This window comes from Anolis carolinensis, chromosome 1 (assembly GCF_035594765.1).
Source record: "Anolis carolinensis isolate JA03-04 chromosome 1, rAnoCar3.1.pri, whole genome shotgun sequence".
In the NCBI taxonomy this organism is placed as follows: Eukaryota; Metazoa; Chordata; class Lepidosauria; order Squamata; family Dactyloidae; genus Anolis; species Anolis carolinensis.
This window is the reverse complement of record NC_085841.1, coordinates 115,673,902-115,688,989: the sequence shown is the minus strand read 5'-3', so window position 1 is coordinate 115,688,989 and position 15,088 is coordinate 115,673,902. Positions and strand designations below refer to the sequence as shown.

The window sequence follows — 15,088 nt, the reverse complement described above, 5'->3', positions numbered from 1 at the left end:
TTGTGTCATACAGAGTGTAAAGGAAAACACGATTGGGATGTAAAACCCATGAAAATGTAAAAGCAATACAAAGCAAAAATAATAATTTGGATGCTGGGAGAGCTCATCCATTCCCCAATGGAAGCATAAGCAATGTCCTTTGAAAATCGAATACTTTTCTACTAAAAGTATTTTGTGATGAAATATTTTTCAGATATTTATGTGCTGATTCACAGTTCACTTGAGATGAGTTACAAGCACATTTCCTGGGCATGTATAATGATGTTGTTGTTAATGATTATTATTACATTTCCCCTGACGTTAAGTCCAGTCGTGACTGACTCTGGGGGTTGGTGCTCATCTCCATTTCTAAGCCGAAGAGCTGGCATTGTCTGTAGACACCTCCAAGGTTATGTGGTCAGCATGACTACATGGAGCACCATTACCTTTCTGCCAGAGCGGTACCTATTGATCTACTCACATTGACATGTTTTCGAACTGCTAGGTTGGCAGGAGCTGGGGCTAACAGCGGGCGCTCATTCCGCTCCTGGGATTTGAACCTGGGATCTTTTGGTCTGCAAGTTCAGCAGCTCAGCGCTTTAACACACTGTGCCACCAGAGGCCCCATTATTACATTATTTAACATAGTTTTTGTTCCTGGGTTATAAAAATAATTTCCTAATTGGTTCTATCACAAAACACTGAAAAAGTATATTAAATGGCAAAAACTTTGTTTTTGCAGGATATCCTACAGCACATTTGGCTGTAGTTTTTCAATGAATATCTCATAGAGTCTCAAACAATTCAACCTAGTTTGTTGCAGCCACAAAAACAAAGTTTCTGGAGTAGAACAACTCTTTCCAAAGTAAGTGCCACATAATTAAACAGGAAATAACACTTTCAAACTAAGAACTTATTTTTTTCAAATTTTGTTACATAATGTTATTATGATGTTTGTGTTTACCCTGCTTTTTCTCTCTAGAAGGAGACTCAAAGCAGCTTATATTAAAAACATTTCAATACAGTTTAAAATCTACAAATATATAAAATTCAAACAGAATTAAACATCAATGGTAGTAAAGAAATTAAAGTTTAAATTCATAAAAACATATCCAATGCTTTAAAAAACCACAGCAGTGGTTCTTTCACATGGTTCTTTCTTGTAATCCACTGGTTAAAATGTATAAAGGGATGGGTCATAACAGAATTCCTACTCAGCATGGAAACCCACTAACCGACCGTGGCCAAGTTACGCTGTCTTGGCCTCAGAAGGAGATAAAGGAATCCCTACCACAAATAAATTTTATAAAGAAAACCTTTTGACAGGTTTACCTTAGCGTTGCTGTAAGTTGAAAATGACCTCAAGGCATGCCACCACCACAACTTTAACAAAAACGGAAAAAGTGAAGGATGCATGCTCCTGTGGAAGATGTGTTGGAATAGTCCGTGTGTGTGTGTGTGTGTGTGTGTGTGTGTGTGTGTGTATAAGCAGTATGAACTCAGTTAAAGTACACAGTAAAATGGATAACAAAAATAAAACTTAACCCCAAATAAGCTAATTGAATCTATGATGAATGTAGTTCAAAGATACTTGCTTACTAGCCCACAGACTCCGATGACATTGAAGGCATTTTAGTAATATGACTCATACTAACTTGGCCAATATACTCACCTAAACTCAATTATAATATTTCTTTTGGGCAAATCTGAGAAAAGTTCACTCTTTAGTCCATACTGAGGGCCATCGTCAAATACTTGCTGCAACACTGTCTTAGGAAACAAATATAGCAAATATAGGTACTAAGTTAGAAGACAGAAATACAATATTACATCAAACTGCTACATTTTCACTTTTTGAAACACGTGAAAGATAGATTCTTACCTTTGCCAACAACTCTCGATTTATTGTAAAGTTCACTGTTCCATCTCCTGTGCCAATTCTGCTCACTACTCCATCACATTTTAACTATAATAAAGATAAAACACACAGACAAATGGATTATGCCATAAAAGAGCAGCAAAATCTATACACTCCACATCTGTCAGTTTTGGGAAACTATAATATATGTTGAGAGAAGCAATGATTCTGAATTACACAGAGTGCAGCTGGTTCTCACATACAAGAAGATTTTAATCATGCTCTGAGAGTTCAGAAGGACTTTCTATGGCATTTCACATTTGCTGATAGATGAAGATAGCCAACCTTGTATGCCATTAATAATGAAGAAAGATACTGAGGATCTTTTCAATGGCAAGCTAGGCCTGCACCTTTTCTGTTCAGGAGAAAAAGTGTGCTTTAGTTAGGTGAGCTTTCGACAGATGACAACTTGGTGGGCAATGGCATTTAAACAGGTGTGTGTTGTACTTTCCTTACTATTGTGCTTTTCATTACTATTAATTTGACTATCAAATTCAGTAGCTTTACATATACCTTCTTTGCCATATTCTGGGCTTCAAGCTGAATGTCTCTCCTTGAATTATCAATGGAGTTGGCATCTAGCACAGAACTCACAAAGAGCTGGAAATCAGTTTCCTGCCTAAAAGGGAGTAAGTGAGAAAAGGTATAAGTGTCAATCTCCTCAATTCTTTTCAATGACTTATGAGATTAGTTTTTTAAACATTAAATGGATCTTAGAATCGTAAAATTGGAAGAGACCTCATGGGCCATCCTGCCAAGAAGCAGGAAAATCACATTCAAAGCACCCCCGACAGATGGCCATCTAGCCTCTGCTTTAAAGCCTCCAAGGAAGGAGCCTCCACCACACTCTGAGGCAGAGAGTTCCACTGTTGAACAGCTCTCACAGTGAGAAAGTTCTTCCTGATGTTCAGGTGGAATCTCCTTTCCTGTAGTTTGTTCTGCACCCTAGTCTCCAAAGCAGCAGAAAACAAGCTTGCTCTCTTCTCCCTATGACTTTCCCTCACATATGTATACATGGCTATCATGTCTCCTCTCAGCTCTCTCTCCTGGTTGGAAAGATCTGAAACAACCTCATTCTCAGAAGATTTTGAAACTGCAAAGCTTTGCATCCAGTGTGGTAGTCTGGCAATATATCTATACATAATAGAAAAATTAGTCTCATGGACTATTTCTCCCAGGTCTTAGCCAGTATTGTTAGTGCTGAGGTATTTGGGGAGCTGTAGGCAAAGAAGTAACTCCTTCAAGATCAACAGCTCCCACTTTGGACATCGGAGCCAGCAGCCAATGCATATAAGCAGCTCCTTAACCACAAAATCCTAGTAGTGAGATTCCATACAGAAAAGTTGGATCTGAGTGTGGAAGAATGCCGTCTTATGCCCAGAGCCAAGGAATCCAAGGAAGGATCCATAAAATGGGTTCACCCACAGTGTGCAAGTGAGTCTGTCTGTGAACTGTTGGGCAATATCTAGAATAGGGTTGTCAAAATGTACCTTCTCCCAGGGCTGTTTGTAGCAGCCTTCATATCCCCTAGATTCCCTTTTTTCTGCCTTCTTCCCAAAATATATTGCTTCTGACAGTTCCTAGAAATGGCAGGTCACATTTTAAATACTCTTCACTATTCAGCACTAAGATCCCCTCCTATTTTTGTTAAACCAGAAAATGGACAATGTCTTTTGGGGTTGATTTTGGGAATATCTGCGTAGCATGTGGACTCAGGGCAGAAAACACTGCAGCTGTTTACCTCTGAACTTGCAGCAGACTTCCCAAAACAAGACCCTCTGTATCTACCAATTCTGTATCCTCAGGTTCAACCATCTATGACTCAAAAACGTGCCCTCCCCAAGAAAAATTCCACCTTGATTTTGCCATTTTATGTAAATGACACTATTTTATTACAAAGTTGTATAAAATGGGAGAAGTATCTTCAGATCTGTGTGCCCATGGAGGGCCCTAGAAGGAAATCCCAATGTATACAATTGCTTACTGAACACTAAGGCATGAAAAAAGGATAATACAATTTCATGAGGAATCATGGGGTGGATATAGTTCCCACCTGGATATAGTTCTAACTCAGAGAAGAGTGGAGCAGGTACAATTTGTCATGGGATTTGCTTAGTCAAATGAACAAGATACTAAGGAGTCTTTCTTTCAAGATGCCAGGAGAGCCTATGAACAGAACAGAACATACGAGGGAAGGTGTGATGGAACTGTCTAAGTCCCAGCTCATTTTGTTAGACTATCTAACCCACAGCTTGAGAATAGCCATTTTTTTGTTAATTTTATGAGGTTGGAGTGTAAGGAAACCCTTTCTAGTTTGGAGTAGTAAGCTGGCCCACCCCTTTGCCTGGGGAAAGGCAGCCCAACTTTAGTTTAGGGTTATTATTACCAGGGAATTGTGGAAGCAGGACGTGTGATCTTAGCGAGATCCAGGCTTCGACAAGCCATTTCAAGCCAATACTACTATTCTGAGAACTCATGCAGCTATACTGAACTACCACTGGTCAGTGACAGCCTGTGGAGTTTCCAGCGCCTTCAGCAAGATGCCAGGCATCAATAGGAGGGACCTGCTCTCTCAACCTCCGGCCTGATCACTTTGGGCAATGGGCGCCCCAGAGGCCCCTCTTCTAGAGAAAGTGTGCAAGGGAAACTTGCATCTGTCCTTCGTCTCCAGAATCATCCACAAGCAGCGACTTCAAGCACAACTAGTTACCCTCAAAGTTTAAGTATGGACTTTGTTGTGGGGAAATCAAGGTAGTGCCTGGGTGGAGATAGGCCCAAGACCAATTAATAAATTGTTACCATTTCTTGAACGCAACAGAGTAGGCATTGATTCTGTGGGGCTCCTTGCTCAAACAGGAAGGTAATACAGCACCCCCCAAGCTGGCAGAAAGTTAGAGCATGTTAGAGCTACAGACAATTAAAGCAGCTTGGGTGCAACAGCACAGAAGGCATCGCTTACATTCCCAAATTCCCTGAAAAGGGTCAAAAGACTATGACTATGACATCAGAAGCTATACAGCGATGGATACCAAAGCCACTTAATTTCTTAAGCATGCTCAACACTGCACACAAAAGTAGTTGTGTGGTATGACCTTATGCATGTTCACTCTGCAGTATGTACTCATGTTAAATAGGGCTAACTTTTGGGGAGGTGTAGGTGATTACCCATAAAGCCCTATATGCCTTGGGTCCAACTTATCTTCGAGACCTCACCTCCTTCTACGAACCAGCCTGGCCACTGAGATCTGCTGGGGAGGTCCTTCTCTTGGTCCCACCTCTGTCTCAAGTACAGTTAATGGGGACGAAAGGGAGGGCCTTCTCGGTGGTGGCTCCCTGGCTCTGGAATACCCTCCCTAAAAAAAATTAACTAGCCCCCACCCTCCAAGCCTTTTGGGTGAGTTTAAAAACACGCCTCTTCAGACAGCCTTTGACCCTGTGTAATCTATAGTCAGCTGATGAGCCACCGATTGTACTGCTCTGCATTTTGTTATGGCAGATAGCCAACTTATTTGCAGGTTCTACTATGCTTTAGGAATTTTTATAATTTTATACTCTTACAATTTTATTAGTGGGATTTTACATGTGCTGTTGTTTATACTTATGTCATAGTATTTATACATGTGTATTGTTGTTTATATGCAGCACTTGGAGTGCTTCTGTGAGCTGCTTTGAGTGTCTTCGTGGAAATGGTGGTGGGGTATAAATAAAAATTTATTATTATTATTATTTGTACTAGATTTTTATTAAATACTGACATGTATTCCAACATAGTTCTGAAATTGATGAATGACAACTAGGAAATATTACCAATACAATGAATTTTAATTTTAAATACTTTAAGAAGATAAAAAATTGTGAGAAATAGTGTACCCTTTTTTTGACACCGGAACAGCGCATATTGACTTTATCAAGTTTTCTGGTGGCACTTCCAGAACATGCGAAAGCTAGATTTAAAAATAAAAATATCAAAATTAGCTGAAAGGGAAACATTCAACCAAAGAATACTTTAATGTTATGACTATTGTAAGCAGAACATCATGTGTTTTCAACAGCAGGTTAAATCCTGGAATTCACCATTTTGGAAGAATTTATGCTAATGCTGCAATCTCTATGCTCTACTACACTGTAGAATGAATGCAGTTCCATATCACTTTAACTGCCATGGCTCCATGCTATGGGATCCTGGGAGTTGTAGTTTGGTGAGGCATCAGCACTGGCAGAGAAAACTAAAGACCGTATAAAACTACAATTCCATAGTAATCGGCCATGGCAGTTAAAGTGAGATCAAACTGCATTAATCCTTCCATTGAGATGCACTAGAAACAGGGCCGCAATGCAAGGGGGCGGGCGAGTCCAAGTGCACAAGAAGGGGAGGGGGAACCACTTATTGCTATTGAAGGATTAATGCATGACTAATTGCAGAGGAAATCAATACCTGAGCTGCTATGCTTCTCCGAAACCGGCACGCCGCCATGACTCTTGTTAAAGAACCATTGCCAACATTTTTTCTCTTCCTGTTTTCAACTCCCCCCCCCCCCCCCCCGGCCAATCTGCTGTAGACCAACCCATTTGAGGTGGAGCCTTCCTCCCCCCGCCGCCAATTGGATTGCTCTGCTCTAAGACGAGCACCAATAAAAGAGACGGACTCGGGAGGACCGTACCATTAGTGGAGGGGGGAAAAGTTTGTAAGAGAAGGAGCACGGATGCGCGGGTAAATAGCGAGATTGCGCATGCGCGTTGTTTGTAGTCTAAGTTGCACGGTAGTGGACTTCTGGAGTCCCCGCGGGAAGTTTGGCCGCAGCCAGCATGAGCACGTGCTCCGTTTCCAAGGTGAGTTCAAAAGGGGAGGGGATGGATCGCTCTGCCCCCTCCCTCCAGGAGCCCTCGCGCGGATAGGGGTAAGTTTTGTGTCGTTGTGCAAGTGCGTTGATCGGCGAGGAGGGGGTTAGTGAGGGATGCCTCGCGGGCAGTCCTTCCCCGGGGCATGCGCACATCGCATCGCTGAGGCCATTTCTTCGCCTTTTGCCATCGCAGTGGATAGTAGCATCTCTTGAGTGGCAGCTGCGGCACGTGCCACAGGAGCCTTTACGTCATACGCGGGAGGGGGCGGGGAAATGAAACTCACAGGAACCCCAAGGGCTATCCAGGCCAAACCACACAGTTAGAGCACTCCCGACAGATGGCCAGCCATCCAGTCTCTAATTATAAACCTCCAGTCAGTGAATGCAGTTTGACACCACTTTTAACTGCCATGGCTCAGGTTGTATCTACACTGCCATATAATCCAATTCAAAGCAGATAATCTGAATTTTATATGACAGTGTATATGGGGCCTTATAGAATCACTAGCAGTGCCCGGCCACGTGTTGCTGTGGCGAAGTATGGTGGTGTGGGAAATAAAGTATTGAGGAATTGGTGGTAGTTAAGGTAAAGGGTAAAGGTTTTCCCCTGACATTAAGTCCAGTCATGTCTGACTCTAGGGGTTGGTGCTCATCTCCATTTCTAAGCCAAAGAGTCGGCGTTGTCCGTAGACTCCTCCAAGGTCATGTTGGGATGACTGCATGGAGCGGCGTTACCTTCCCGCCAGAGCAATACCTATTGATGCACTCACATTTGCATGTTTTCGAACTTCTGGGTTGGCAGAAGCTGGGGCTAACAGTGAGGGCTCACTCTGGTCCCCCAATTCAAACCTGTGGCCTTTCGGTCCAGAAGTTCAGCAGCTCAGTGCTTTAACACGCTGCGCCATCAGGGGATATTATGTCCTAAAGGTTGTGAATATACAATATTTCTCATTGTTTTTTTGTCTGTTGGAGGCAAGTATGAATGCTGCAATTAGGGAAAATGATTAGGATGTAATGGCCTTGCAGCTTTAAAGCCTGGCTGTTTCCGCCCTGAGTGAATTTTCTGTTGGGAGGTGTTAGCTGGCCCTGATTGTTTCCTGTCTGGAATTCCCTTGTTTTCAGAGTGGTGTTCTTTGCAATATTTTATGTGCTTCTAATGTCTGTGGCCCTAAGAAAACAGGATTTGCCAGACTTTGATGATGGGAATACTTTGTTGGGAAGTGTTAGCTGGCCCTGATTGTTTCCTGTGTGGAATTCCCGTTTTCAGAGTGTTGTTGTTTATTTAGTGTTCTGATTTTAGAGATTGTATTGTTCTGTTTTATTATACCACATTAATTTTAATATATTCTGATATTAGTGTTTTTGAATACTTGGAGCCAGATTGTATTCATTTTCACGGTTGACGGCAACACAATAATAATAATAATAATAGTAGTAGTAATGATAGTAATAATAATGACTTTGGTAATACACACTGCTTCGCTCCCTTCTCAGCTTCCGTTCTGGAAGAATCCTTTCTTGGGAGGTGTTAGCTGGCCCTGATTGTTTCCTTTGTGGAATTTCCAATTTCCCTGCTTTCAGAGTGTTGCTCTTTATTTACGGTCTTGGTTTTAGAGATTATACTGTTCTGCATTATTCTATCCCGGTAATTATTTCATATTAAAGTAGAATCTAACTTATCCAACATTCGCTTATACAATGTTCTGGATTATCCAACGCAGTCTGCCTTTTCATAATCAATGTTTTTATAGTCAGTGTTTTAAATTCATTGTGATATTTTAGTGGTAAATTTGTAAATACAGTACAGTAGAGTCTCACTTATCCAACATAAACGGGCCGGCAGAATGTTGGACAAGCGAATATGTTGGATATGTTGGGCTCAGGCTGTGGCGCAGGCTGGAGAGCAGCTGCAATCAATCACTGCAATGAATCACTCTGACCAGGAGGTCATGAGTTCGAGGCCCGCTCAGAGCCTATGTTTGTTTGTCTTTGTTCTATGTTAAAAGGCATTGAATGTTTGCCTATATGTGTAATGTGATCCGCCCTGAGTCCCCTTCGGGGTGAGAAGGGCGGAATATAAATGCTGTAAATAAATAAATAATAAGGAGGCATTAAGGCAAAGCCTATTAAACTTCAAATTAGGTTATGATTTTACAAATGAAGCACCAAAACATCATGTTAGACAACAAATTTGGCAGAAAAGGTAGTTCAATACGCAGTAATGCTATGTAGTAATTACTGTATTTATGAATTTAGCACCAAAATATCATGATATATTGAAAACATTGACTACAAAAATGTGTTGGATAATCCAGAATGTTGGATAAGCGAGTGTTGGATAAGTGAGACTCTACTGTAATTACTACATAGCATTACTGCGCATGGAACTACTTTTTCTGTCCAATTTGTTGTATAATATGATGTTTTGGTGCTTAATTTGTATAACGATTACCTAATTTGATGTTTAATGGGCTTTTCCTGAATCCCTTCTTATTATCCAACATATTCACTTATCCTGCCGGCCTGTTTATGTTGAATAAGTGAGACTCTACTGTATATTGATAATCTTACATTATCTGCTTAGAACTGGATTATATGAGGCCCCTTCTTCACAGCTGTATAAAATGCACACTGAAGTGAATTATATGGTAGTGTGGAGTCAAGATAATCCAGTGCAAAGTAAATAATACAAGATTACAAATGGGTTATATAACTGTGTGGAAGGGCCTTGTGTCTACACTGCCATATAATCCAGTGCAAATTCGATAATCTGTGGAAGAGGCCTAAATTAGCCCTAAATCTGCCTGTCCCCTGGGCTGAGTTGGTTGCTAGGAGACCAAGTGGGCAGAGATTAGTCCTCTAACTGGCAGCAATTGGATAAAAACATTTTCCCTCTAATTAGGACTTTTTCTTTTCTTTTTGTTGTATCAACCTAGAGGTGTGGATGATGGGTTGTGTTGTCAAATTTTGAGGTTGGGTGACCTGTAGTTTTGTTGTTTTGTTGGTCGCCGTGATGCCATCACTCATTTATATATATAGATAGAGTTGGTAGGAGGTTGGCTATCCAGTCCAACCCCCTGCCAGGAAGCAGGAAAATCGCATTCAAAGCACCCTCGACAGATGGCCATCCAGCCACTGTTTAAAAGCCTCCAAAGAAGGAGCCTCCACCACGCTACAAGGCAGAGAGTTCCACTGCTGAACAGCTCTCTCAAATTAGCCATTGAACGCTTCCAGGGCAGGAGAAAACAAGCTTGCTCCCTTCTCCCTATGACTTCCCCTCACATCTTTATACATCGCCCTCATCACATCTCCTCTCAGCCTTCTCTTCTGCAGGATAAACATGCCCAGCTCTTTAAGCCGCTCCTCAAAGGGCTTGTTCTCCAGACCTTTGATCATTTTAGTCACTCTCCTCTGGACACATTCCAGCTTGTCAACATCTCCCTTAAATTGTGATGCCCAAAATTGGATACAGTGTGATTCCAGGTGTGGTCTGACCAAGGCAGAATATCTCAGTGCTATATGGCTTTGTAATTTGAGGCCCCATCACTCTTTGTCAGAAAAGTCTCTAAAGACCTTGTAAAACTACCAACTCCAGAGCATTGATAACATCTCAGTGAGCAATTCTAAAACCCTTCAAAGGGAGATTGGAAAGAGGGAACAGTGCATTTCCGATATAGTCACAGGCTTCAGTCTAGCCTGGGCAAACTTGGACCCTCCAGGGGTTTGGACTTCAACTGCCCCAATTTCTAACAGCCTCAGGCCCTTTCCTTTCCCCCTGAGCCGCTGGTATTTGAAGTCCAAAACCCTTGGAAGGCCCAAGTTTGCCCAGGTCAGGGCTAGCCATAGTGAATTGAATGGAAACAATGTTTCCTGGCACAGTCCATGTATTATAACACTAACACTATGTAACACAATTTTTGTTCCTAAATTATAAATAAGTCCACTGTAACAGTTAACCAGTCAGTTCAGGATTACAGAAACATAGGTGTTTAAATCTGTTTCTCTCAATCTGGAATGATAATCTTTTGGTGTTTTCTCTCTCTATCCTTGCTGTTTAGGGCTGTTTTGTGTTCAAGCCAGATTCAAAAAAGAGGAAGATATCTTCAGCAGGTAATATGCAATAGATTTAATGGATTCACATTTAATTTGAGATATTCATATTGTAAATTAAGCCTGTGTAGTTTGCAATGTCACCTTTATTTTGTCTCCTGTTGTGATTATTCTTTTACGGTCGGTAATACAGGATGTTTGAAAAAGAACTCCCTAGTTTTAAGTTAAAACACATTAAAGCTAGGGAGTTCTTTTTCAAATACCCTGTATATCAGGGTTGCTGTGAGTTTTCTGGGCTGTATGGCCATGTTCCAGAAGTATTCTCTCCTGACGTTTCTCTCACATCTATGGCAGGCTTCCTCAGAGGTTGTGAGGTTTGTTGGAAACTAAGTAAGTGAGGTTTATATATCCATGGAATGTCCAGGTTTATATATCTGTAGAATGTCTATTTAGGTCTGTCCAGGATTGATTGATTAATTAATTAATTATATTTCCAACATTTATATCCCACCCTTCTCACCCATAGGGACTCAGGGCAGCTTACAACAATGGCAGTAATTCGATGTCTACACAAAATCAAAATTACACAGTACATAAAATCAATTAAAACTATTAAATACAATATAACATTTTTAAAACAAATAGTCAGATCCATTTGTCCACAAAAACCTCGTGCTTTAGCCATAAGTCAGTCCCTGTCGTCTTTGCCATTATTCATTAAAAGGATGGGAGAAAGAACTCTTGTTTGCTTGAGGCAAGTGTGAACGATGCAGTTGGCTACTGTGATTAGCATTGAGTGGCCTTTCAACTTCAAAGCCTGGCTTCTTCCTGTCTGGAGAAATCCTTTGTTGGGAGGTATTAGCTGGTCCTGATTGTTTCCTGTCTGGAATTCTCCTGTTTTCTGAGTGTTGTTCTTTACTTACTGTCCTGATTTTAGAGTTTTTAAAATACTGGTAGCCAGATTTTGTTCATTTTCATGGTTTCCTCCTTTTTGTTGAAATTGTCCACATGCTTCAATGGCTTCTCTGTGTATTCTGACTTGGTGGTTGTGAGAGTGGTCCAGCATTTCTGTGTTCTCAAATAATATGCTGTGTCCAGGTTGGTTCATCAGGTGCTCTGCTATGGCTGACTTCTCTGGTTGAATTAGTCTGCAGTGCTTTTCATGTTCCTTGATTCATGTTTGGGCAATGCTGCGTTTGGGGTCCTTATGTAGACTTGTCCTCAAACAGGCAAGAATTCTTTCTCCCACCCTGGACCTTCCATAGATAAACCTCACATGCCTAGTTTCCAATAGACTTCACAACCTCTGAGGATGCCTGCCATATAGATGTGGGCAAAACATCAGGAGACAATGCTTCTGGAACATGGCCATACAGCCCAGTTAACTCACAGCGACCCAGTGATTCCACCCATGAAAGCTTTCAACAACACAGTAATATAACACTTTCTAAGATCCTGCAAATAGAAAATAGAGATATTGTGATATTTGTCTTTTAATCAGTTGGGGATATTACAATCTTGTCTAATGCATCTTCATCATTCTAGATTTAATCATAACTCAAATTCTATTCTGGATTTATGTTGTTTTGTCCGTTTTATGACATAGAGATTTTTAAATGAGTGGCAGCTATGATTGTGTAGAAACTTTCACTCTAGACAATTTTATGTTATCTTCTTTCTAGTGTTGCTATTTATTGCTTCACTGTCTAGGCTGCTGATCGCGTGTATAAAGGAGGCTGTTTATATCTTATTCTTTGAAGTAGCTTGTTGTGGATGTTTATTTCTTGAGCTTTCTACTGATAGCAAATGTACCTCAGTAAATATGACCTCCTTCAGAAAAATGAAATCAAAGAAAACTCATGGTTTCACTTTTTCTTGCATTTCTGTCCTTGAGAGAAATATGACTCTGATTGCCAATTCTTATCTGTGACTATCAATTTTCCTCTTATTTTTCTAGCTGAATACTTTAGTAAAGGTAACAATGATGCTGAGGATAGTGGGCTACGATTTGATACATGCCAGTCCTTATGGAAAGAGATTAAATGTGAAACAGAGGTGAGTTTTAATTTTGACCATGCAAGTGAGTTACATTTGATTTGTGCACATTGACTATGTGTGTTTTGAGTAAATTTCTCTGCCATCAGTATATAACTTAAGTTTCAACTAGTGTTAACAGTTATTCATATATAAGCCAAACGTAGTTTTAAATGAACAAAACTTGGCTGTTAATATAAGAGAGGTTTGCAGATGCAGTTGTCCATTAGTACTTTTTATCAAAATACATGAAAGGCCTGCAAAAATATACTCTATGCATTTCATACATGTTCTTCCATCTTTCCATTTGCAAGATTTTAATAATAGTTAAGGCAAAACATTTTCTGCCAAAAACGAGTATCTCTATTGATCTCATTAGCTAAACCATTCTAGTGTCCTGAGGGCACCAAGCCATCCAATGGCCACTCATATTTGTCATATAAAATTGAAAATTATACACAATTACACATCTCGGTCATACTTGATGAGTGCGTTGTTTATTCGTTCAGTCGCGTCCGACTCTTCATGACCTCATGGACCAGCCCATGCCAGAGCTCCCAGTCGGCCATCGCCACCCCCAGCTCCTTCAAGGTCAAGCCAGTCACTTCTGGATACTTGATGAGTGTATCACCCTCAAACCCACTGTGTGGGTTCTTGTCCCATTTGTGCTATATTCTTGGATTATCTTGTTGTGGGGAAACATTGACCCTCCATATATCTTAGATCACTGCTTCTTAAAGTTTGAGTCCTGACTCCAAACTGGGTCCTCTTTAACTCAATGTTAGGATCAAGAAACATTTGACAAAGAGCAAAAATTTTCTGAAACCCATCTAGTGGCTTTTTAGATATTTACATAAATGTGTTGTGCTGTGTTTACAGTGGCACTGCAGAAGATGCTTCAGCTGTACTTCATAAAAAGAAAAAGCTGCCTGTTTAGCAAGCCTTGCAAATGCTGATACTTGATTTGTATACATATTTCATATACCTGGGTTCACGTAAAAAATTCTCAGATCGAAAGGGTTTGAAAGTGAAAAGTTTAAGAAGCCCTGCCTTGGATTAGAAGCCCCATAATGTCTTATTTTAGGCTCCATAAATCCTTCCTTCATGTTAGATGAGGCTAATGGAGCAATACATAAAAAGATCTGAAGGACCCGGGGTTCCCCACCTCTGGTAGACAGTTTGCTCCAGCTATGGTTCACAGAAATCAATTGTATTTTGCTTCTACATTTTGTGCTTATATTGCCCTAAAAGATCAATGAGTTACCAGCTAATCAGTTTATCTTATTTCTGAACATACAAACCTGTTATGAAGGAACTGCTCTATGAAATTGGTGTGTCCCCCAAAGTTCTAAAAGAATCAAATCAAAAACTTATTCTTATAGGAATATGCCATATTATTTAATTCTGATTTTTTTAAAAAGAAGATTCATATACCTCTGAAATAATGCCCAACTGCTCACTTGAGGAAAGGATATTAGAGGCAGAGATAATTTGGCCGCATAATGAGAAGACAGGAAAGCTTGGAGAAGATAATGATGCTGGGGGAAATGGAAGGAAAAGGAAGAGGGGTTGACCAAGGGCAAGCTGGATGGATGGTATCCTTTAAGTGACTGGCTTGACCTTGGAGGAGCTGCAAAGAATCGAAGCCACTAAAGAAATAAACAACAAAATACTTCTGTTCATAGAGTTGCATAGTTACATAACAACTGAATTATTGATTGACTCAGAACAATTCAGTGAACCACTGAAAAGCATATCTTTGATCACCAAGTACATTGTACAAATATTTTTTGTATTATTTGTACAAGTACAAATAATTTCATATAATTAGAGCTTGATTAACTTTTGAGATAGTTTGCAGAATACACTGAAGGACAAAAGTGTTTCTTCTGTTGTCTAACTGAAAGCTCTGTGTGTTTTCCTTTTAACAGCAAATACAAGAGGATCTCAATAAAAAACTATTTCATAACCTTCTAGATTTTTTGAGAAAATCTCATCTGGATTTCAAACAGAAGAAAACAGAATGGGCTTCTCGCATGAAGTCTAATGAAATTCCTACTGCAGCAGTTGTTCTAGGTAATGTTTTATCTTGTATTATAATTTATAAAAACAATTTAATTATAAATGTCATATTTCTGGGATGACATCAAATCAAAACATGGGGAGAAACGTGGAAAAACTATTAAGAGCTATTGTAGTCAAGGATCATGATATTAATATGAGCAGAATGCCAAATGAAATGTGATAGCAGCACAGTTATGTCAGT

The 15,088-nt window shown here is 40.2% G+C and overlaps 2 protein-coding genes across 5 annotated transcripts in view; one reads left to right on the top strand and one right to left on the bottom strand.

Annotated features, from left to right (window-relative positions):
* The window catches only part of rars2 (arginyl-tRNA synthetase 2, mitochondrial), a 31,860-nt gene extending 25,372 nt beyond the window's left edge, over positions 1–6,488 (bottom strand). The window contains exons 1-5 of one of the 3 annotated variants that reach the window (XM_003215533.3): positions 6,333–6,488; positions 5,768–5,841; positions 2,411–2,516; positions 1,862–1,945; positions 1,652–1,749 (exon numbers count right to left, since the gene is read on the bottom strand). In XM_003215533.3, coding sequence (XP_003215581.1) covers positions 1,652–1,749; positions 1,862–1,945; positions 2,411–2,516; positions 5,768–5,841; positions 6,333–6,371 — 401 coding nt within the window. In that variant the 5' untranslated portion in view covers positions 6,372–6,488. Of the gene's footprint in view, positions 1–1,651; positions 1,750–1,861; positions 1,946–2,410; positions 2,517–5,767; positions 5,842–6,332 lie in introns of those variants that run through there. The other 2 variants (XM_016997367.2, XM_062980890.1) reach the window with 2 other exon arrangements.
* Positions 6,489–6,562: 74 nt separating this feature from the next.
* orc3 (origin recognition complex subunit 3) overlaps positions 6,563–15,088 on the top strand; it is a 43,705-nt gene continuing 35,179 nt past the window's right edge. Inside the window, exons 1-4 of one of the 2 annotated variants that reach the window (XM_003215532.4) lie at positions 6,563–6,727; positions 10,797–10,848; positions 12,746–12,843; positions 14,754–14,898. In XM_003215532.4, the coding sequence (XP_003215580.1) occupies positions 6,704–6,727; positions 10,797–10,848; positions 12,746–12,843; positions 14,754–14,898 (319 nt within the window). In that variant the 5' untranslated portion in view covers positions 6,563–6,703. Of the gene's footprint in view, positions 6,728–7,133; positions 7,158–10,796; positions 10,849–12,745; positions 12,844–14,753; positions 14,899–15,088 lie in introns of those variants that run through there. The other variant, XM_062980853.1, reaches the window with a different exon arrangement.